Source organism: Neodiprion pinetum, chromosome 1 (assembly GCF_021155775.2).
Source record: "Neodiprion pinetum isolate iyNeoPine1 chromosome 1, iyNeoPine1.2, whole genome shotgun sequence".
Taxonomy (NCBI): domain Eukaryota; kingdom Metazoa; phylum Arthropoda; class Insecta; order Hymenoptera; family Diprionidae; genus Neodiprion; species Neodiprion pinetum.
Window position 1 is genome coordinate 20,617,432 of NC_060232.1, and position 23,544 is coordinate 20,640,975.

General features: G+C 37.7%; 2 protein-coding genes and 1 long non-coding RNA gene across 3 annotated transcripts in view; 1 reads left to right on the plus strand and 2 right to left on the minus strand.

Moving 5' to 3' along the window:
- Positions 1-5,696, plus strand: part of Vps8 (vacuolar protein sorting 8) — a 170,417-nt gene extending 164,721 nt beyond the window's left edge. Inside the window, exon 15 of the mRNA XM_046629809.2 lies at positions 3,655-5,696. Within this exon, the coding sequence (XP_046485765.1) occupies positions 3,655-3,756 (102 nt within the window). The 3' untranslated portion in view covers positions 3,757-5,696. The remainder of the gene's footprint in view (positions 1-3,654) is intronic.
- Positions 1-23,544, minus strand: part of LOC124220724 (uncharacterized) — a 330,320-nt gene that overhangs the window by 170,621 nt on the left and 136,155 nt on the right. The window lies entirely within an intron of this gene.
- The window catches only part of LOC124224773 (uncharacterized), a 31,560-nt gene continuing 13,712 nt past the window's right edge, over positions 5,697-23,544 (minus strand). The window contains exons 2-3 of the mRNA XM_069135062.1: positions 14,877-15,101; positions 5,697-6,053 (exon numbers count right to left, since the gene is read on the minus strand). Of these exons, the coding sequence (XP_068991163.1) occupies positions 5,697-6,053; positions 14,877-15,101 (582 nt within the window). The remainder of the gene's footprint in view (positions 6,054-14,876; positions 15,102-23,544) is intronic.

The following is a 23,544-nucleotide window of genomic DNA, read 5'->3' on the forward strand; positions in this document are numbered from 1 at the left end:
TTAAGTCATCGCTGACAGATGTTGGCATGCGTCAAGCTCCGCAAATGGATAGATAATCGATATTAGTAGTAGCGTTTGCGCTACCGCCAACACTCGAGCGAAACCACGATCTGATATACAGATCTTACAACGAACGGGAATGTCAGGTGTTGTGCTAAGCACGCTTCTATTTCAGGTTTTAGTACTTCCAGCTGATACTAAGCGTCGCGGTTATAACAGTATATCCACTTCTTATCCCTCATTGTCAGTGTGACCGGCGCTAACACAACGTCTAAGCTAAGAGCGTGGTAGAAACATATACCGAGAAAATATTTTAAAAGTTCGCACTCGGTCACCGCCGACTAGGCACTACTCAAGTTCTTCGTCTGTTTCTCGCAGGCTGGCCGTCCCATATTGCTAGTAGGGCTCTCGAGGCGGCGCCAACATTACGGTGTAGACGTATATCACTCTCTCCCTTGCACAATTAGATTACTCTGACACAGATGCGCATGCGTCTGCATCCCTCTTCACCCGATACATTTACTCGCGTCTTCACGGTTATGAGTGGAAGTTATTCCGTGGTTTTACGTGCTTGACGTATAAATAAATGAATAAATAATATCTAAAAAATATAGTGAGAGCCTGTTATTCGTGCCAAACAAGAGACTTGAAGTATGAAAACATCTCGTTTCATCGGTAAGCATCATATAAATATATTTAATAAATGTACTTGGCAAGTAATAATCAACGATTCTGTTCAGTTTTCGAAAAAATCCCGATATACGTCGAAAATGGATGGAGGCTTGTGGCTCAAGTGAATAAGATGAACTTTCTCATCTTTACATTTGTTTGCGGCATTTTCGTAACGAATATATCGCAATAATACCAATGCGTTAAAAACCGCGTTTCAATCCTGGATCAGTTCCTTTAATCAATGTTAAAACGTCGACTATGGCGGATGATGTTAATGAATTACAGAAAATTTGGGTGATCTAGAAGCCCCGTGGCATCACTATCGATTTAAGGACTTGGAAAACTTTCGATGATCTAGAAGCCCCGCGGCATCACTATCGATTTGAGGACTTGGAAAAATTTGGATGATCTAGAAACCCTGCGGCATCACTATCGATTTGAGGTCTTGGAAAAATTTGGGTGATCTAAAAGCCCCGCGGTATCACTAACGATTTGAGAACTTGGAAAAATTTGGATGGTCTAGAAGCCCTGCGGCATCACTATCGATTTGAGGACTTGGAAAAATTTGGGTGACCTGGGATTATCGCCATACATCGACAATGTCGTTCAGTACATTGCAGGATATATATCTCATAGAATGTATAGCATAGTTGATTGCAGGATATGCAGAGATCAATTAGTGGGTGAAAAAATGTCATTATTATCAGCGATTAAAAATAAAGGACCTTATTTGACGCCTGCAACAGACGTTTGTACGATTTGCCGAACATGCGAAACAGTAATCCGGCAATATTCAAACCAGTTATCACAAAGGACTATGAAGGGCTTTTTAATGAATAAAACTTTCAGCCAAATAAGTATAATGTTCTCTAAGGATATCATGGATGAACATGTATTATGTCAGGACTTATCGGACAATCATCGAACTCAACTGTGTAAATATATAAAAGAATTATATATCAATGTAAAACTATTTCATGAAGCTAAAAGATTGTCAGACAAAAATATTTACGTTCGAAATAAGTTTACAAAATTAATTTTATTTCATCATCAGTAGTATATACAGCTGTACTTATTTGCATTCAATCTGTACAAATTATTTTGGGAAAATAAAAAAAATTACGGAACATTTATTCTGTTTTTATGTGAATGCGTTCATTTGATCATAGTTTTTGACAGAAGAGACTATATACAATTTATCAGTGTGTTGAACATCGTTGCTTAGAGAATATTACACATCAAATTATTGAAGACCACTTGTAGTTAGTGTGCGGGATTCTATATGTTTTTGAGAAGTCTCAAAACACAACCACGCACAAGGCCTGCGACAGCGAGACGATTAGCATGAATTTTTTTTATCTCGTTGAATGTTCAATAATTTACTTTAATTCAAACCAAAATATAGTAGTGATGTTGCGAAAACGGTTTAAAGTATAATGAAAAGTCAACATAACCTCACACATCAGCGGACAATTCATTCTTGAAGATGGTTAACAATTTTGACGAAAGCTAAACATTAGGACGAGCGTCAATTAATTCTGCAGGACTTAATTTTTTGCTTTTGTCGTGAATATTAACGATTACCAAGAATTATCTGTATTAAAAATTTCACTATCTCTTTCGCACTCATATGTCGTGTTTACACCTTTCTGTTTTTGTTATATAAAGTAATAATGCGATCTTTTGTCTCTCGTGTTTACGGGCATCATTTTATTATATATACATTGTTGACATGTCTTTGTCACCTTCTTTACAAGTTCATAATTAATCTCCAAATAAATATTGATTTAAATACTCTGCTCGTCATATACAACAGATGCCGTGGGGAACTACTTGAATAAACCGCCGCGACTGCGCAAAACGGTAAAAATCACCTATTATGCATATATTTTATCGTTTTCTGTCTCTCTTTCTTGGCGCCGCTCCCACTTATTGAACAGATGCTGAACTAGCAATATAGGAGTATTAGAAAGAATAACAGACAAACAACATTAATCGTGCTCAGCGATCTTTGCGGCGTAAATCGGAATGAATAATCGGACAACAATCGTGCCTACACCCACCACCTTCGTTTGCAGACCTCTATGTGAGACCGTCATCGCGTCAGCGAGACCGTGAATCGCAGTACCGAGCACTGTTCATTTTAAATCGAGTCTTCATCGGAGTTGCATAGCGCGTAAAATTTTTCCTGCTGAGCGCGAAAAGACTAATTTCAAGGTTCGATTTCGTCTTAAAGTTAGCATAGCTGAGGCTTGTTGCAACTGATAAGGGTTCATGCGCCAAATTGACAATTGAATAATAGTTAAAACATTATGACATTTATTGAAATGTAAAGCATGTGAGGAAGTAATATACATTTTACACTGGCTAAAATATGAATCGCGTTACGTTATTGAAAAAATCAACAGAAAGCAATAAAAATGCTATCCGCATTCATGGATACACACGAATTAAGTTCGTCGCAATATTGAAATAGAAAGCGATTTCTAGAAATTGCATTGATCGATATGTCTGTATATAAACTTCATTCAACGTAAATTTAAATTAATACCAAAGAATGGAACAAAAATGGATGGAAACGAAAGCGTGTATTCCAGATCGGATTGAATTAAAATTCCCTAGCAATTCAAACGTAACAAAATTAGGAGAACCCGAATTGGCAGACACAAATACCAATCAATGCAGATGATTTTCGCATCGTGTACGATGTTTTCTTCAGAATTTCGGATTGGTAGAAATCATAATAAATCTGTTCTGATACGGTTTAATCTTTTATTCATTTTCTTTCCTCACTTATTAGTCTGGGTATATCGTAAATGCTGCCAGCTCATTAATTTGACAACCAAAAAAATCAAGCAATGTAGATGATTGTTATGCATGTGATGTATGCGGAATTTCACGTATAATATATTGTTTAATTCAATTGTTATACATTTACCGTTGTACTAACCTGTTGTAATAATAAATAATTAATTTTTGCAGGAAAAACGGAAGAATCAGCCACCAAGCCTTACGACGGACAGAGATCTCAGACTACGGCTAGCTCCACAAATTCTTCTTCCAGACTTTGAGGGAATATTTTAATATAGTCTCTCAATTTTACACATACACAAAATAAATAAATATGAACTCCTGAGTTGAAAAATTCACCAGCATCCTGTAGTTGAGGTTACATTAACGTAGATGTCACCAAAATGGTAATTTAGAATAGAGGCAATTTTTTGCATAAGTAAAATGGAGTAAATAATTTTAAAAAATGAATTCGTTAATTATCATTGAGAATTTATTGAATACCTTACAAACATAGCCATCAAAGTTTTATACAAACCTACATGGAAAAACGTTCTACATTTTAAGGGGGGTGTCCCATTTTTGTCCGCTGAAATGAGTTTTTTTTCTATTCAGAAAAAAAATGAAACCACGCGATCAATTATTTCTAAATTTTCAGCATACATTATTGATATATAAGGGGTTAAAAAAAAGCAGCCAATCATTTTTATAAAAAATTTCGCCTGCTGTCCCACCTCGTCATACAGGATCTTTTCACTTCTGGTAGTCCGCAAAGAACCAAACAGGATTTTAGTTCGTACTTACGTAGTTACCGTTCAATGAACCAGCATGTATAAAAAAAATTTTTACGAAAACGTTCACTTGCAAAACTCAAATGGCCATTATGCTAAATCAATTGGACTATAACTACACGCTGGAAATTTTGAAGCAATAAATTGCAGTTTAATTTTTTTTATATTACAAAAAACCTCTCATTTTAGCGGACATAAATGGGACACCCCTCTTAACACAGATAGGTTATCTATATGCTAGATATAGCATTAAGTGCAGAGATTCATTCGAATATACCGTAGGTACTAACCAGAATTGACGCTGATTTCTTACTTTATTCCTTAATCACGTTATTCTTAGTTATTATCGTCCACTCGTAAAAATAAAACAGGAGAAGACCGCTTCTATAAGTTCGTTTCTACAAGTGGTGGTCAAGTAATTTAAATTAAATCAAATCAAAATGTTCGGAATTGACAATTGAATGTATGAGAAATAAACTTGTAGGAACGTCACTTGTTAAAACGAATTTGTAGACATCGGTACTTGTAGAAACGAACTTGTAAAAACGATACCTTCTCCATAAAACAGATAGTGAAATATTTCAATGGTCGTATACACAAAATAATTTACTATTGAAAATTATTTAATTTCTAAGGGAAAACAAATCTTGTACCAGTCATTGTGTATTTATGTATAGTGTAAATTATTGCAATACTTACATATACTTTGTGTGTGATATAATTAGATATCATCACATCATTTCTTAGGATAAGAATTATCGGCTATATCAAATTGTCATCAGTCAAATAAATCTATTACATATATGAAATTGTACTGATATATTTTCATTTAATTGATACATGTTATGCAGGGATTTCTTATGTCAATTTCGTCACACTTTTTTCCATACATTCTCAAGAATATTAATTACTATTACAAGGAGTATGTGCAAATCAATTATTGGGAAACAAAAAATGCTGCATCAAAGGAGGCATGGATTAACAAAAGAACAGATTAATTAAGTAACCAATGTTAACACAGTTATTGCTACAAAGTATTTTTGTATTATAACCCTGTACACAATTTTAGGTAGGGAATTAGTTGTAGGTATAAAGCAGTGATTATCTGCGTTTAGTATTGTCTTTCATATTCAAGCTGCACGCAAATGAGACGAAGAATTAATATACATAGGTATGTATACTGCAGCACATGTGTAGAAAATACTGATTGTTCTTAGCGAGTTATTCATCTCGAAAATATTTTTTCTTCCAATGAGACTAACTTTACTTCAAACTTTACAATATCCGAAAAACGTACGAGAACACGGATTGTGTATATTAACAGTGTGACAAAAAGTTACTCATTCTTCAGTAATTCGTGAAAAATCATACGCGACAAGACAGTGCTGAACTATTCACACTTACTTCTTACTTTCGAATTGTCACTAAATGGTTGTCTTGGCATTAAATTGATGAACCCGCAAATAAACTGTTTTGCTGAAAATTTGATAAATATGAGTTCTTAGGTATCTTCGTGTTAGCTGACAAGGCTGGAATATCCATTTTTCTCTTAATTGTATTCTTAGTTATAAATACGGGCTTCCTCGGGGCATTTGATGCTAACACGTGATATGGATTTACTGGCTCTTTACCCAGCAGTTCTTCTGTCAACAAACGTGTAAGAATGGGAAAAATAGTCAAGCAGGAAGAATTCTTCACTGTCGGGGGCAGCAACTCGTTCGTCTTGGCATACGCGTCAACGGCTGAATCTAGCTCCAGAAGGTACGGAGTCATTTTACAAATCGACAGATACTGCTGCACCTAATTCAACATACAAAATGAGTTGGTTAAACTTCAGAACGTTTGTCAAACGAACTTTGAGAACGATTTTTAACAAAATTAAAAACAAAAAAAAAATTAATTACAAGCATAACCCCAAGAGTGAAAAAAATTTGACCCCTCGTATTTTATTCGGGCAAATTGTTAGCCACGTCCCTCCCATTCCAGCGTGAATCCCAAAACGTGTAGCAACTGTTCTAGGGGATCTGAGACGTCTACGAAAATATTGGTGAAAGTTAGAGAAAATAGCGCGGTACTCTCGGTACGAAAAATTCTACTGAATCCAACGAATTAATTTCTGCAATCCGTACCAGTCGAGTGTGGATCCTGAAATTCATAGCAAGCATTTTGGGGGATCTAACAAGAGACCACACACTGGTCGAAAATCACCCAAAACGGGCGCATAATAGGAAACAAAAAATTGTAAACCAATTTTTTTCCTTTGTACCAGCAATCATATATATTCTGACGAGTCAAAAATATATAGTGTCAAATCGAAAAAAAACGTGCTTCTTCGTGTTACAGTCGGCTACCTTTTGCTTTTCTTAATCTAAGATTTCTCGATAACACGTTCAGTTTTTATTTCATATAAAAAGTGAAAAAGGTTACTTTCTCCCGTTTATTTCCCAAATTTTTTTTGTAAACAATTGGGTAAATTTTGACCTTCATTTTCGTTTTTTAAACACTTGAATAGATTGATTTTTGGCTGAGTTATAAACTGTTAAAGACAGACGTTTTTCGTATGAAAAAAATTCAACTTTAAATTACTATAGAATGGAACTTTTGATTTTCACCAGTTCTTACTCTGAATCTTATTGGATACTGAATTCCTATTCCTCTATGATACGTCAGAAAAAAATTAACTGCGCGTATTTGCGCGTTTAGACGGTGCATTGTTTTTTTTTATTCGACTGATACGCGATTGTTATAAAATTGATTAGATAACATTTCCGGATTTCTGCTGCCATACCAGGCTGAATGCTGGTTCAGCTGTCTCAAAACTGTACATATTTCGTTTTCATAAGAATGAAATGCGGACATTTTTTTTTAATTCGCAGATGGAAATTGAATAATTTGAATAGGTTTGTAGGCGCGACCGTTTGTAAACGGAGTGCTTTATACATTTGTGATCGTGAAAAACGTCGGACCGACAAGGGGACCTTACAGGTTGTCACTCACGGATTTTGATGGGAACCCGGGACCGCCAGAGTCGAAGCCGTGAACCTCGCCCACTGGGCTGCGCCCGCTTGCTCGGAAACTATATTACTTTACCGGTATAATAGGTACGAGTTAAATTTCCGAATGATTTTTCTTAAAAACTATGAGCCATTGAAAAAAATCCCTGTATTCAGGTACTCAGGGTAGGTCCCTCTACAACATATCTGAGACCCATCAAAATCCGTGAGTGACAACCTGTAAGGTCCCCTTGTGAGAAAAAGTTTCAAGACCACTGATAAAGGATGTCTGGTCACACGAAAAAATATTTGCTAATATCTTTAAAAATGGATGCATGCATGTGCGTATGTAGTTATGGGTTTACGCATTTTTATATCTACGATTTCTGACAAACCGTTCCACTGACTCGGCTAGAATTAAGACAGAGAATTTTCTATCTGAAAACAAGGATTTCTTATGATTTTTTATTCATTTCCAGTTCAAGTTTAAAAACTATTTTAATAATTGTTTTTTTGCAATTTACCACGCTTTTAAAACGGACTAAAAAGTATAAAATAATGTTTATCAAACGAAAAACGTGACTATTGCATGTGCCCCACGTTTTCCATTTTATACCATTATTTTATTCTTTTGTAGCCCGTTTTGAAAACGTGCTAAATAAAATTTTCTTTTTATTTAAATAATTATCTGTCGGTGCGTGGTGGGTTTTGACCCCTTTGAGCGCTCAGCTCAAACAATAAATTAAATTTTCTTTCAACCTTGTTGAACAAGAATTGCACCGAACCAGTTCTGACGCGTCGGTGTATAAAATGTACGGAAGTGAAGGATTCAGTGCTGAAAGTGTTGGCATGTTTGAGAGCGCTTACTTTATCTTGAGAAATGCAATCTTTAGCTTCTCCCCAATTCCACAGTACATTCACGCGCGTGAGTTTATTTAACGCACTTTGCAGATGGGCAATATCTTTAATATGCCGATGGTACCAATTTACCATTCCGTTAAATCTTTTCAATTCACGGCGGTTTTGACGGTCTTTTTATCGCGCAAATAGGTTTGATCTTTTCCAGATCGGGTCGTAGCCCGTCAGTGTCTACGATGAAACCTGAAAACTTTACTTTATTGACAGCGATTTTACTCTTCTTGAGATTTATTACCAATTCCGCGTCGATAAGAACGTCAATGAAAATTCTTAATAGCAGAACATAATCTGCGAATGTTGTTGAAGCGATTATCCAATCGTCTAAGTACGCGAATACGTTGTCAATTAGGCTGGTTTTTCACGTGCAGCAAACAGCTGGATGCAACATGCTCTGATTGGTCAATTCACCAAAATCACCAAGCTTTAAGTGTCACGAAATAGTGATTTTCGTGAACTGACCAATCAGAGCATGCTGCATCTAGCTGTTTACTGCACGTGAAAATCCAGCCTTAGATCTTCGCGCGTTCTCAATATTAGTTTTCTTCGCACGCGCTCTTTCAATCGATCCATCAGATATTGAAAAGTTCCTGAATCACCGCTCAGTCCAAAAGGCAATCTTTCGTATTGAAACAACCCTTGCCCCTTGAGAATGAAGGCGGTGAACGCTTCTGAGCTTTCTTCCATCGATAACTGATGGAACGCTTCGCTCAGATCGATTTTTAGTAGAAACAAGGTGGAATGGAGACCGTCGCGAATTGTCATCATATTATGTAACAGATCCGCGGGACTAACAGTTGTTCCGCGAAAGCGCGAATGTATAATATACTCGTATTCGGGTCCACGTACCCCCGAAGGAGGGGAACTGGGTGGCGGATGGCCTACGAGCCACGATCAGCAAATCTCATTTTCAGTCAGGCAGAAAATAACTCGCTTAAGGGACAGCACCACTGTGACGGTTTCAAAAAATCGATTTTTTTAAAAAACCATTTAAAAAAATCTAAAATACTTTCAAGATTAAGATGCCGTTGGACCCAGGTCGAAAAAATAATTATTTTCGTAGATGTTGAATATTTTGTGGAGCGGTGCAGCGCTTCGCGCTGCGTCGGTCTCAACGCAAAAGTTGAAACAATTTGGGCCGATGATTATCCCCAACGTCTCCAAAACTTTCATGAGGCTTCTCAGGCCATCATTGAACACTAATACCGCGATATCAATTGCAATATCAACGATTTTTTTGCCTCCGGAGTGGGACAAATTAACAAACCTAAAACTTTGAACGCGTTTTTCTCGAAACCACTTTCTTGAGAGCGGCCCGCAGCAAAACTCGAGCAATTTTTATCCGATCGACTTCAAATTTTTACTGTATCAATGAAAATAGATTATCTAATGTACTACATAGGATTTTTCGATATCTCAAGAATAATAAATGTTATAGCCTATTTCCGACGAGAAATTTTGCTCAAAAATCTCAAAAATTTCAAAAGCGTGCCTATTTTTTAAAAATAAATTTTTTTCCAAATCCCTACGTACTACACTTCAAAATATCATATTATTAACGAAAACACTGCGTATTTTTTTTTAAGTCGACGTTGAAGAGAGTTTTTCTGCGTGCCGCGAACCACTGCGGAGACAACAGCACCTGACGCGGGAGCTTCCCCAGCGCCACCATGCGGCGTGAAAAATGTGGAAAAAATGTTTTTTAAAGAATTAAGAAACAAGGAAAAAACGGAAAAAAATTTTTCGAATATCTCTTATTTTTCCCACAAAAAAAATTGTTGAGAATGTAAAAAAAAAAAAACAGGGGTCACACCATTGAAGGGTGCATTAACCGCCTCAAAATTTTTTTAGTTTACTATAACATTTTCAAAAAAAATCTAATCCAAGAGATCGACCTCGTATACCTTCCTTGTGAGTCAAGTACCGTTGTGAACGAGAGCGTGTGTGAAACGTGTCGGCTGAAAATCGAACATTCAGATAAAACTACATTCTGTGCAATTACTTACTATCAATTATGCGGTACTTAACAATCACAGCATATACTACCCTGTATCGGAATTTAATCGTTCCTTCCTTGCTTCAGCTCCGTCCTTCCCTCACGGAAAAAGACCCTCAATTTTTGGGGGTAAGCCTCAAAATTTAGGGGTTTACTCTGAAAGTTGAGGATAAACCATCATTGATGAAGGGTTTATCTCCAACAATTGAAGGTTCATCCCCAAGAGTCGAAGGTAAACCCTTAACTATAAAGGTTAATTCCTAACAATTGAGGGTTCAATCCCCAAGACATGAAGGTGAACCCTCGACGTTGAAGGTACATCTTCAACGATGAAGGTAATTCATATTCCCAAAATTTAACTGATGGCAAATGTGAGGGTGAACTATCAACATTGCGGGGATTATCTCCTGCAATCCCAAGGGATACACCTAACTCTTCTTGAGGGTAAACTCTAAAATTTGGGTTTCATCGTGGAAACATAATATGTAAAAGATTGGTGGTGAACCCTTGATTCCATTGCAGGGTAACATAACCCGTGAAATTTCCAAGGTAATTATGATATTCGTTGAAGTTTTATTATTCTCAATAACATCTGAAATGATCTATCGATGTATTATTTATAGCAAAACCAATGATTCAATTTGAATTCAACTTTCAAGCACCTCGCTGAAATTAAGCCATCGCATCATATAGTATAAGGATTACTATCGATATTGTATTTTACTTACCCTGCATGCCATTATGCAACGCTCCAAAAGAATACTACTTAGTTTTTTCAGGGTTAAAATTATGAATCATAAACTACACTATATATGAGGATTCCTACGTCAACTCGGTGAATCAAAAACATTGACCCTCTTTGAATTTCTCGGTGATTTTTTGTATGAAAGTTCTTGGAAATTATCTGAAAATTGTCGAATCTGAATATTTTATATATTTTCATATAGTGTATGTACATTGTACATGTACGCATACAGCTTCATTTTATTATAATAATGAATGGAATGCATTGAGTATAGATAATTCTTGATGGCTATATGAATTATACATACGTACCTTAAATTTTATTTACGATTATTTTTCTCCGTGGGAATACGGTATACCCTGCTTCTATATTAAACGCGAATTCGTATAAATATACAAGAATTTAATAATGTTAATATATAATTTTCGTGGTATTCAATAATGAAAATCAATATCCAAACGCATATGAGGTATTCCATGCCAAATGAGAGGACATTTTCCCTGACCCCCGCCAATTTGCTTTGTTATTTTTTATATGATTCTACAACCTAAAAAAAGCACTCACCATTTTTTTCAAATTTTTCAGCCTAATCATCCTTTTTTAAAAAATGTTACAAATCCTTTTATGGTCCTAAAAAAACGCCATTTTTTATTTTTGTTACAAAAATTAACATAATTTCTAGGTCCCAAGACAAAAATTTTGAGCCATAGTTCAGAGTGGAGAATTGATTTTTGTATTTTTTAAATATTTTTTTAGAGGAATAATTTTTCTTATTTTGTACGTATACAAAACATATGTTATGTACGTAACATTTTTTTAAAAAAGAATGGTTGGGACAAAAAATCTGAAAAAAATGGTGAGTGCTTTTTTTAGGTTGTAGAATCATATAAAAAATAATGAAGCAAATTTAAAATTTGTATACATACAAAATAAGAAAAATTATTCCTCTAAAAAAATATTTAAAAAATACAAAAAATCAATTCTCCACTCTCAGTTCAGTCAGTTTCTATTGTATTCACTAATGGTGTGTAATGCATTTTTGTAATACCGTTACATCTATAATCCCAATAAAATGACATAATAAGCTCTTGACTCGAGAATTCTCTCAAAGTGAATCCTCGATTGGGAGGTTCACCCTCAACTTGGAGGTAAACCCTTGACTTGGTGGTTAACCCTCACTTAAGAGATAAGCCCTCAACTTGGGAGTAAACTCTCGACTTGACAGTAAACCCTCAACTTGGGAGTAAATCCTCGACTTGGGAGTAGACCCTCGACTTGACAGTAAGCCCTCAACTTGGGAATAAAGCCTGGACTTGGGAGTAGACCCTCGACTTGACAGTAAACACTCAACTTGAGAGTAAACCCTTGACTTGGGAGTAGACCCTCGACTTGGCAGTAAGCCCTCAACTTGGGAGTAAACCCTCGACTTGGGAGTAAACCCTCGACTTGAAAGTAAACCCTCAACTTGGGAGTAAAACCTCGACTTGGGAGTAAACCTTCGACTTCGAGGTTAGCCCTGAATTAAGGGGTACGAATTTACCCCTTAGAGATTGAGGGTTATTTTGGGGGTAAAATTTGGTTTTTTTTTCGTAAGGGTTGAAGCTATCACAAACACCTCGTTCGGTAGCTGTGACTGCAGTTACACACAACCCTCGGGCCACAAGCTCTAGTTAGCCGGCGGAAGATATCCTAGTTTGGTTTGAAATCTCCTAGTCAGGTAAGAACATTCATACCCGATCTGGCGCTCAACATTTATAAGAAAAGGTGAAAAACAGCTTCGTGGCCGCGAGCCGTGTATCACCGGCGCGGCACACGAGGATCGGCCGGTTTGTGCTCTTGCATGCCTTCGAGCATTTGCCACTCTATTACGAGTAGGATGTTTTCGTCACAAGATATTTGTATATTGTATATGGTATATATGCAAGATGAAAAACGGTCTCGTCATAAGCCAAATCATGTCAATACCTTAAATCCGTATTGAGGGGTTAGGTAGGTTTCAGAGGTTCAAAAAAACGGTATTTTTACTTTTTTTTTTTTTCATATATACAATCATATATTTTATTTAAAGAATTCAGCATATCAAAGATACACGTTTAAACAGTATTTTGTGAAATTTTTATTTAAAAATTCCGAAAACTCAGCCGTTGGTACCTCGTCTCCCTTGAGGTCTCAAAAAAAAATGCTCTTGCCGTGAACAGCATAACTCATTATTGGTTCATCTAAAATCAGAAAACCAAAAATATTTCGTTAGTACATGGATAAATCTCGTTATTGGACGAAGGAAAAAAAAAAATTAAAATTTGAATTTTTGACAGACTATGAACAAAAAAACACATTTTTTGGTCAAATTTTCGCCATGCAGAAACCATGCAGATCCATCCCACCGCTGCCACCAAAATGTTACGGGGTAGATTGCGTAGGCTCCGATGAGCGGTAATCGGAGCTTACACCACGCCCAGCCAAGGTGTTATTTAGCTATTGTAGGGTCCGTTCACGTCGACTATGCACTCGCGTGCTACTACTCCCAATGCAGGAAGTGAATGGAATAGAAAGGGATCAGTATTAAGGGAAGGTAAACGATTTAAAGTATATGATTGTTTATTAGTGGTCAATGCAACGGAGTCGGTCAAGGGAAAAAGGTATGGTCTTGGTTTAGAGGGATAGGTGTCTTGCTTGAGCGCTGGAATGGATCTGCATGGTTTTGCGGGATGTAGCAGGTAAGCTAGCCGCGAGTTACAGGAGAACCTGCTGACTCGCGAACGATAAGAGTAGACTACAGAGCGTAAGGTAACTAAGAGCGTGGGAACGGAATATGAGGTCTGGAGGACGTAACACGTGTATTGGTTCGAAAAAATTAGTTGTAATAAAAAAAAAAAAAATCCTTCGTTCAATGACTAGATAATGTTATTTCAAAGATGTGTGCAAAATTTGAACAAAATCACTTCATAACTTTTCGAGAAATCGTGTCCACCGACTTAAAAAATTGAGTTTTGAGAAAAACGCGTTTAAAGATTGAAGTTAGAAAATTTTAGATAAATCGTTTACTTACGATCAATCGGTGATGCCAGGTCTTGATTTTTTTCTTGGGGGTTTCACTCGTATGTCTATCCGTGGTGGATGTCAAAAACGAACTGAAATGCTTGGACAGTTTATTCTGCAAGGTTATAGAACCTAAGCACCTTAGTACACGTGCAGGTAGAAAAACCGTTCCCTTTCTACGAGAAACGCTGTAACGACCGTAATAATTTGAATTTCGATTTAAAAATTTGAGAGAATATTTAGAACAGTGTATACTATACGTTAATGAAAAAAAAATCGATTTTTTGAAATTTTCAAACCCACCTAACCCCTTGAGGCTTATACATGTAGAGAATGTTACCGTGATCGATATTATTTAATGGAAATTGCTCTTCTTCTTTTCTGTATTAAAATTCGTATAGTAGATGCATTGCTGTGTTTTTCTTTCATTTACGTCTCCAAAACTTGACACAGATGTTTGTCAAAATTTTGTGGATGGCATTTTACTCTGGTCTTTTCTATATTTCGAGGCATTTCATGTGATAATAACATGAAAGGTAACTCAAACTGTCAAAGTAACGAGATCGACTGCTGATTGATGGAACATGTGTACATCGGTTCCCAGTGACAAAAGTGGTAACATTATTACGATCAATTATGAAATGATACGGTAACAGCTTTAAACGAATAATACCGATGGTAAAATTAGAGAAAAAGGTCCTGGTGCAGGGAAGAGGAGGTGTTTACTGGTTTATAAATTTACATTTCACCACCCTTCATCGATAAGTGAAAACCATTCTTCAAACCAATCGACAAGCGCAAGATTGACCAAGATCTAAAAATAAAAATTAAGGCCTTAGCCCAGTTTTAGCAGTGAAATGAATTGCGCACAACCCCTACAAGTCACAGCGAATAGTTTTCCGGATTCGAATGGCATAGAATATTACACGTTATACCTTTTCGTCGCATTTTTCCAGCTGTTTGATTAGTCTCGTTATTTCTTCGAGTATTGATAAGCCTTTTAAAATGCAATGCTTATCAGTCATTGCCTCTGGATTTTTGATGTCGAGCGATAATTTGGCTGCAGTGGACTGTCTACGAATTCTCTGCAACAAGGATGCCAAAGGGGTTCCTGATAATGTGCGGCTCGCAACGCGAATTCTAGCATACTCTTCGCAAACCTGTACACATATAAATAAAGGGTTAATTGTCATTAGAAATAATGGAGTTATAAACTTTTCAACAGATGATTAGTAGTTTTTCCTTTTCTTAACGCATTATTAAGACCTTATCCCTCCCAATACTTTCTGCCTCTATGTAAATACGAAAATAGAAGCAACAAAATATACACATTTTGTCTACAAGTGACCTGAATTTTTGGGTATTATGAATTGATATTGAATAAGAATTAGAGGTATACAAGTAAATAATAAAGCGAACACGCATCATATTACGAGAACCAGGGTCAGTTATGATTGATATTACCTAAAAAATAAAAAGAATAAAATTGAATCATATCTGCTAGTTCAAAAACGTGGAACTGACCACAGCCGCATGAAATTGAAGCAGTTTCCAGAAAACGCGGCCGCAGAGAAAGCATTTGTGATCTTAGACGTCCTGGAGACGTCATGTGCGTCGGATAAAGACATCGACGGCTTAAGAATAAACCATCGTGATGTCTTTTATTTTTCTGACACTACCACATGAGCACACGTACAAGTGAATTTCGCATGATGAATTCTCAAAGACGAGAGCATACTTTTCAAATGCTTTGTAACGAAATGATTCCTTATTTAACCCCCCTGCGCACAACCCCGAGTATACTCGGGGTTACGAAGTGGTTACCGTATGCACAACCCCGAGTATACTCGGGGTCGGAGTTTTCATCGATAACTTTTGATGCATTAACTTATTCGGGGTGTTTGACAGCGCAAATTAAAGCTTATGAGCACAGCTTACAGAGGTGCATACTTATGAATTTCAATCAGGCCCAGATTTTTTGTAAAATAACACGAAAAATGGTGAAAATTTGTTTACAATTGTGGATACTTATGATCTTTTATCTAACATCTAGGAATGATCTAGAAGTGGTGGAAACGGGCCGAAACTTCATACTAGGGGGTTTTCGAGGCCGCTGATCATGAACCTGTTATCGGATTTCAGAAATTCCAAGACGGCGGCTTGGTTTAGCGGATGCGCAATGGAGAACTCGTGGTAGACTTTCGAAATCGAGCTGAAACTTCATACCCGGGGGTTTTTGAGGCCGCTGATCATGAACCTGTTATCGGAATCCAGAAATTCTGCATTCCAATTTTTTGTGTTTTTGTATTTTTGTTTTTTTTTTGTCATTTTTGTACTTTTTTTTTATTTTTTCTTTTTGTGTATTTTTTTTTTTGTCTTTTTGTGGTCTTGTAGATTCCAAGCCACCTGTTGACATTTCCCCGTACTACAAAGGAAAATAGGGTAACTGAACAGCGTAAAGCCGGCAGATTTGACAGTGCGACTGAGAAATTTTGCCTTCAACGACTCCTTCCAAAATTTCTTGGCTGTACTGGTTTGAGAAGATTCTTGACATCCCCAAAGCCAATATGTCTAATTCGACTCAGAAAGGATCGATAAAAAAATAAATAAATAAGTAAATTTATTTATTTCTTATACATGAATTTGCATGGATTTCACCAACAGTTCGGGTTTGACCATAAGATTGGTCAATATTGACCTGTCCATTTCGAATCTGGCACTTTTGACCCTCTATTCGTGCTCAGCGACCCTAAAAACCCCCGTACCCGAATTTTCATCGACTTCGCCAAAAGTTTGGGTTTGGCCATGAAATTGGCCAATTGAATGTTGACCTGTCCAATTTTGACTTGGCCATTGTGAATCGCGCACTTTTGGCCTTATATTTGTGCTCAGTGACACGGAGAGCCCATGTACACAAATTTTCTCGAATTTCGCAAAAAGTTTGAATTTTACCATAAAATTGGCCAATAATGGCCTGGCCATTCTGAATTTCGGAAAACTAATGCGAAATTCGGGTTCAGCGCCCTCAAAAAAATAGAGTCTGATAGTTTCCCTGACGAACCCATCGGCCCAACTCCAGGTACATTTCGTGATCACTTTGCTCAGGATTTCATATCCGCAGGGGGGTTAAAATTGTTGAGGGTGAAATGGCAGTGGGAGTTTACAGTTAAATTGAAAGTAATGTAAGTATTTGAACCGGCTCAGCGCCTCTTAGATCGGTTGAAAAATAATTCAAAAAAATGAGTCCAAAATTTCAGCATTCTAGTTCAACTGAAACGGATGCCTGTGAGCATAAATTCATTTTGAGTTTTGAATTTGGGCAGGAACCGCTAATAATCACTGACCATGAAAAATCTATGTGAAAAATGAACTATTACATCAGCTATTTGAACACCATTTCCATTGTAGCGGGCAAATCAGGAAAAAATCATAGCTTTGTACGTTGACACTTCTGAAACAATTCAAACCTTGGCGGAAAAATTCTTTAAATACTGAAGATTAAAAAAAAGACTAATCATTTAGAATTTAATCACAAATCGATCAGTCATTATTCCCAATTTGCACTCATTATTCATTACTTGAAGTTGGCGATCGATCATCGTTATCGAGTGTTTGTTTATCTCCAATATCCGAAGAATTTTTCCTAATTTTTTTTGTAGTTAATCTGGAGATCTTTTCCAGATGAGCTTTCTAAGGACCACTCTAATGATACAAGATATTTTTGTTGAACTATTTTTGCAAATTCTTGTAACTAATAGTAAGAGGAATAAAAAAATTGACCAGTAAATCATCCCGTAGACTACGATACTAACACAAATTCGCATAAATGATTTTGCGTAGGTATATGTACGCTCTTGACCGCGGAAGTTCCTACGTTGAACACCAGTCAACTCTGCCGTCGAAAACAAATATGGCGGCCGCGGTGGTCCAAAACCGTTCTACAATTAAATTGACTCATATGATATCTCTAATTGTGAGTCCACGCCAATGACTATGGCATACCATTTCCATAGAAAGTGTGTAAGTTTCCAAGCCTAAATAATTTTGAATGTGGAAATTCCATACCCAGAATTTGGGTAATCAATTTTGAATTTTCCAGAGATTGGATTGAGAGCTACATTAAAGTTAGTAACAGTGGCATCACGACAATATATCTGAAGTGAAGAATATTACAGGACCGTTAAAAAAAATGAATCGACTTCCCGTGCAGAAAACAGAAATTGGTAAAAGTTCAGCCTAATATTGGACACCGATCGTCCTCAAACGGCCCGTGCTTGGTAATGACTACTGGACCAATTTTGGCATATGACCCTGGACGTTTCGAACCAATCTTGATAACCAATGATGTGCCAGCGTTCGAGAAAAGAATGGCTCAACGCCTGGTCGCCAAGCTTGAGCCAGTCGTGATGTAATTGAACGGGCCTATATTGGCATGTAATTTCGGACGTTATGGACCAATTTTGGCAACCATCAATAGCCCACATCTAATTTGCGGCTGCCCATTCCCAAAATTAAGTGTTCATTCCGAAAAATTAAGGATTTCGTAAGTTGCATGTGGTTTTTTTTTCTCTTCAGAATAGATATACATCACCTCGTTACTGCGTTTAGCCCAATTATAATCAATAGCCTTGTAATTAAAACGCATTTCGCACCTGATTAATCGTAAAGGAACGCCGGATAACTTGGACGGTGCTCGAACCTAGACGGACGCGTCGCTGGAATTACTACCGCGCATTATATTACCGATTGCGCCAAACGTTTGCATGCAAAGTGAACCAATCTTTCATAACTTATATTGGTTTAGTACGAATCCTCGTTCATTCGTAATCTAAAATTATATATTAGTCATTGTCAGTATTGAAGACATGGTTACTAACAATAAGGCAATTCACAGAACGAAGTTATAAATTTGAATTTAAATTATTAGATTTTATTTTTTTTTCGTCTTTTCTATATTTCACAACTTGAACAGAATTCATATCTGTAATTTGTGACAGGGAAATCGTTAATAAAGTAATGATTTTAATAGATATCACTTGTATAAGAATTAAGAACTATTCACAAGAATATTTTTATTCCGTTCAGAATGATTCAACAAATGATAGGACATTCAAATTAAATATCCAGTAATTCGTTTTCTGAACTGTGGTTGTAAAATAATTATTCCTGGAACTTAATTTTCTTATACGTACTGTAACGTGGAATTTTTGATGCCCATTACGAGGGGCTCCTTGAACTCTGGGCGGAACCAAAATTTAAGAATTTCCGAAATTGAGTCGCGAAGTTTTTTCAAAAGAGCGCCAGAACTAGAGTCAGGCATCCGAAACTACGAGAGGGGACACCTTAGTGAATAGCATAAGACATTTCAGGTTTTTTTTGTTTTTTTATTTTTCGAGCTACAACGGCATCAGACAAGAAGTCGGCACCGAATTCGAGGAAATTGCGGAGTGGCGGACAAGCAACAATTGCGAAGGAAGGATGTCGAGGCTGCGGAGGGGGAGCCGACGCAGATCCCCGCATCGCGGGAATCCAAGGTGGACGCGATTCCCGCTAGCGGCCGGCGCGCCGCAGCCTCTCCCCCTTCACCCCGCCAACAATTGACTAGCGAACTTGCGACGGACCGACTAGCGACGAGGGAGCACCACGCTCACCACCAAGACGTCATGGATCTGCGCGGAGGACGAGATTGCGATCTAGCGTTAAGTTCTGCGCAGCGATGCTATTCAAGGTGCGCGTCGAGTTGCGCAATCGACGAAATCGATGACGGATCGATTATTGCGTATTCTTGTGGCGTATCGAGATCCGTGTTGCGGCAGGTCGTAGGTTTTTGAAACCACTCTAGTTCTGGCGGTCGTGGTAAGTAGTCACGTTTGGGGAGTTTCGCGAAGTAATGGAGTCGCCCAAAAATCGCAAGGGGAATGGAAAGGGGGTTGCAAGGATGTACAAGGTAAGCGCTGCTTCTATCCCCGCGATTGAATTTCGAGCATAATTACGAAAGGCTTGCCGAGTAACGGATAGCCGTTTTGGATTTCCGTTGTAGGAAAGTACTCGAAATTCTTTTGCCGATTCTTTTGCTTGATGACCGTAGCCTGAGTACGCGTGTTAGAGTATATAGAGTAAATTTTGAGTTCTTGAGAAAGTTGAGTACAGTCACGGGTTTTAGTTGAGTCCTTCTCGTTTTTGAAATCACGTGTAGCCGAATTCCGCTGTACCGGATCGAGCCGCGTTATCGGGTTTTTCAGTGTCACCTCTCGAATAGGTCGGGAAATGCCGAATTGGAGTGCTCGGATTAGCGAATAACGTTTTCGAGGATTTTAAGAAGATTTGATTTCGGATGCGTTGCGATAGCATATAGTTTAGGTTACGTTTAGTAGCGCCTGCGCTTAGTTCCGTACTTGTTTAGTTAAGATAATGTTAATTGAGTTGTGTTACCTTGAGCTTGTGTTTAGTTGAAGTTACATTTAGTGGTGCTTGCGCTTAGTTAAGTTGCCGTTTAGTTAAGATAGTGTTTAGTCGAGTTGAGGTGATGTACAGTTAAAATTGCCGTTGCGTTGAGCAGCGGTTGAGACGAGCAGTTCGAATATTGAGTTTTGGTGGCGTCTGAAGTTGAGTGGCGTGTGCGGATTTGTTTAGTTCAAATAAGTAGGAAATAAGCTTTAGGTTAAGTAATGTTGTGAAGCTCCGAGTCGGGTGAGATCTCGGGTGAGATTCAGGACGCCGTCTGTTCGGTAGCCCGACGACGCACCGTCGAGAAAGTAGTTTTAGTTTCGATTTTGAGCAATTATCGCTGTGGAGAAGAAACGGTGAATTTGCAAATTGAGAATAGCGTATGGCAATTTTGTAATGGTTGAGTGACATTTTAGCTAGGGAGCCGCGAGGTCAGTAGAGTAAGTAATAGAGTAGGTTACGTGTAATTTTCTGTTTATTTTTTTGAATCGCGATGAGCGACTTTTGGATTATATTTTTTATTTTTTTTTGTTTTTGTATCACCGCTACTGGGAAATATAAGATTTTATTTTACTGCTTTTGTTAAGTAGCGTGTGGTTTTCGAGTGTCTCTCTCTCTCTCCAAAAATCACCCCTCCCCTCTCCGCGGTACTGAGCTACCAAGCATATTGCCGAGGTATAGCGCATTAACGATTTCGAGGCGTGTTAATCACGCCAGGCGCCCAACAAAACTTCACGATATTGTTTTTAGATCCAGGGTACATCGTGGACGCCAAATTATTGTGCACGCGGTAAGTTCTCGGTGATTTTCTCCGAGTGACGGAGGAGCGGGAAAAATCCACGTTACAGTACATTTACAAAAATGTACAACAAATTTTGAACAATGTGTATTGAATTAACTCATAAATTGTGCTTATACTACAAGTTGATTAAACGAGCCGCAACCGATATATGCGGCAATATTTAAGTTTCAGTTTTTCAGTTTCCAGATTGACTTATGAAATCGACTGATTGTATTGTTCCACACCACACTTTAGATGGAGTGAAAGTTATTTCTTCTTGAAATTAGTTAATTATTCGAGTTTGCAAAAATATACTGAATATTTATAGATTTACATTGATAGATTTAATTACAAACTTATTCCAGTAAAAGATGTTTATTAAATTTTCTATTGACATAAATTTGAATAGAGTTCCGAATGTACGTTTGATTTGATATAACATTGTTAAATAGTCGATGATTAGGCAATAAAAACAACAGCCTTCAAAAGCCCAACCGTTACGTCGGTAGCCATTCTGAAGCTAAATATGGACTAACGTGGCACGCCAATGACCGGCCGTTGCATCGTCGGCAGTTTCCAACTAATTTTGGAGTAACATGGCGCGCCAATGCCCAGCCGTTGCATCAGCAGTCGTTTTCGAGCCAAATTTGGACCAACATGGCGCGCCGATACCCAGCCGTTGCATCGGCAGCCGGTTCCAACCAAATTTGGACCAACATGGTGCGTCGTTACCCGGCCGTTGTATCTGCAGCTGCTTCTGAGCCGACTGTGGACCGATATGGCGCACCGATGCCCAGCCGACGCATCGATCGCCAGGTCGCAGCCAACATTGGACCAACGTTAGGCGTCAATAGTCGACCACTGAGTAGCTTGCCAATATTGTATCACAGCTAATCCGATATTAACACCAATGTGAAGCCATCACATCAGGTAATCAATATCGGGCCAACGCATATTCATTGTCAAAGAACGGCAGCCATTTGATAACTTCTGCACGGTTGGCGTTTTACCTCCTCTCTCCCAATCGACCTTCGTATTCGAAATTATTCGAAATCGCCAGCGCTGCTCTACGGCATTTTAGATGCCTTTAATAGACGCAAGACTTCTTTATTAGTCCAAGACCCGGATGTACAGAAGGTTCCCTCATCCAATATATGGCTAGATTATGTAGGCACGAATCTACAGAAAATGTAGGGGCCAAGGCCTGATAAACCCTATAATTTGACCAACGGCTCGATAAAACAGCCACTTCGGGTTTGATGTTTAGAAATACACTTCCCTCAAAGAACATACGGTTGAACTTAGTGCCAAACAGTGGGGACGGTTGAGTACCTACTTTGCAGATAAACCGGCCTGCCACCCACCATCCAGTCGGGGAGGGCGGCAGCCTCCCCTAAGTGAGACTCATATTCGTACCTGATCGACTACTCTCATCGAACACATGAACTTTTTTCAACTCCCCGTTTCTCTGTTTTCAGAGAAAAAAGGAAATTATTGTAATCGCCCCGAAAATGGAAAGTTGAGTTTTCACTAGATCTTGACGTTTCAAAATCTGGAAAATCACTCTGTATTTGTGTATCTGTGTATGTGTGTATTGTGACGCTGATTTTTACTGCACTTCGGCCATCCGGAGAAGTAACCGAGAACTTACAGCGCGCACAATAATTTGGCGGCCCACGATGTAAGCTGGAAAGAATCAGATTTTGTAAAATATCGCGAGATTCTGTTGGACGCCTGGCGTCGTCAACACCCCTCGAAATTCTCATCTTCGCTAAATCTCGGATAATATGCTCGGTAGCTCAGTACCGCGGAAAGGCGAGGGATAATTTTGGAGACAGAGAGAGACACTCGACAACAACATGCAATTTAAAAAAAATAAAATCAAATAATATATTTTACAATAGCGACGATACAAAAATAAAAAAAGTAATTCAAAATTAGCTCTTCGCGATCCAAAATAGAACAACAGAAAATTTTTCGTCACCTTCGCTATTCCATAATCTACTGAGCTTGCAGCTCGATAACTAAAATCTAACTCAATATTTATAAACCTTAAATGTGCAACTCTTAATTGGAAACCTAGACACTTTAACGCTACAGCAATAATTGCTCGAAACCGAAAACTACACTGAGAAAAAATGTTATCGAATCTAATTTATTTGACTTGTAGTTTATTTGATCTGAACAATTTTTTACTCAACCCAACTACTTTTTGGTTGAAACAAAAATATTGATGCATTGATTAGAATGCTACATGCGGTTGAGTATAATTTATTTCAAGCAATTCATTTCATAGGATTGAATTAGAAATTTTGGAACAACTTATTCGCTTGAACCAACAAACTTAATTCGTGAAAGAATAGTACTTCAACCGC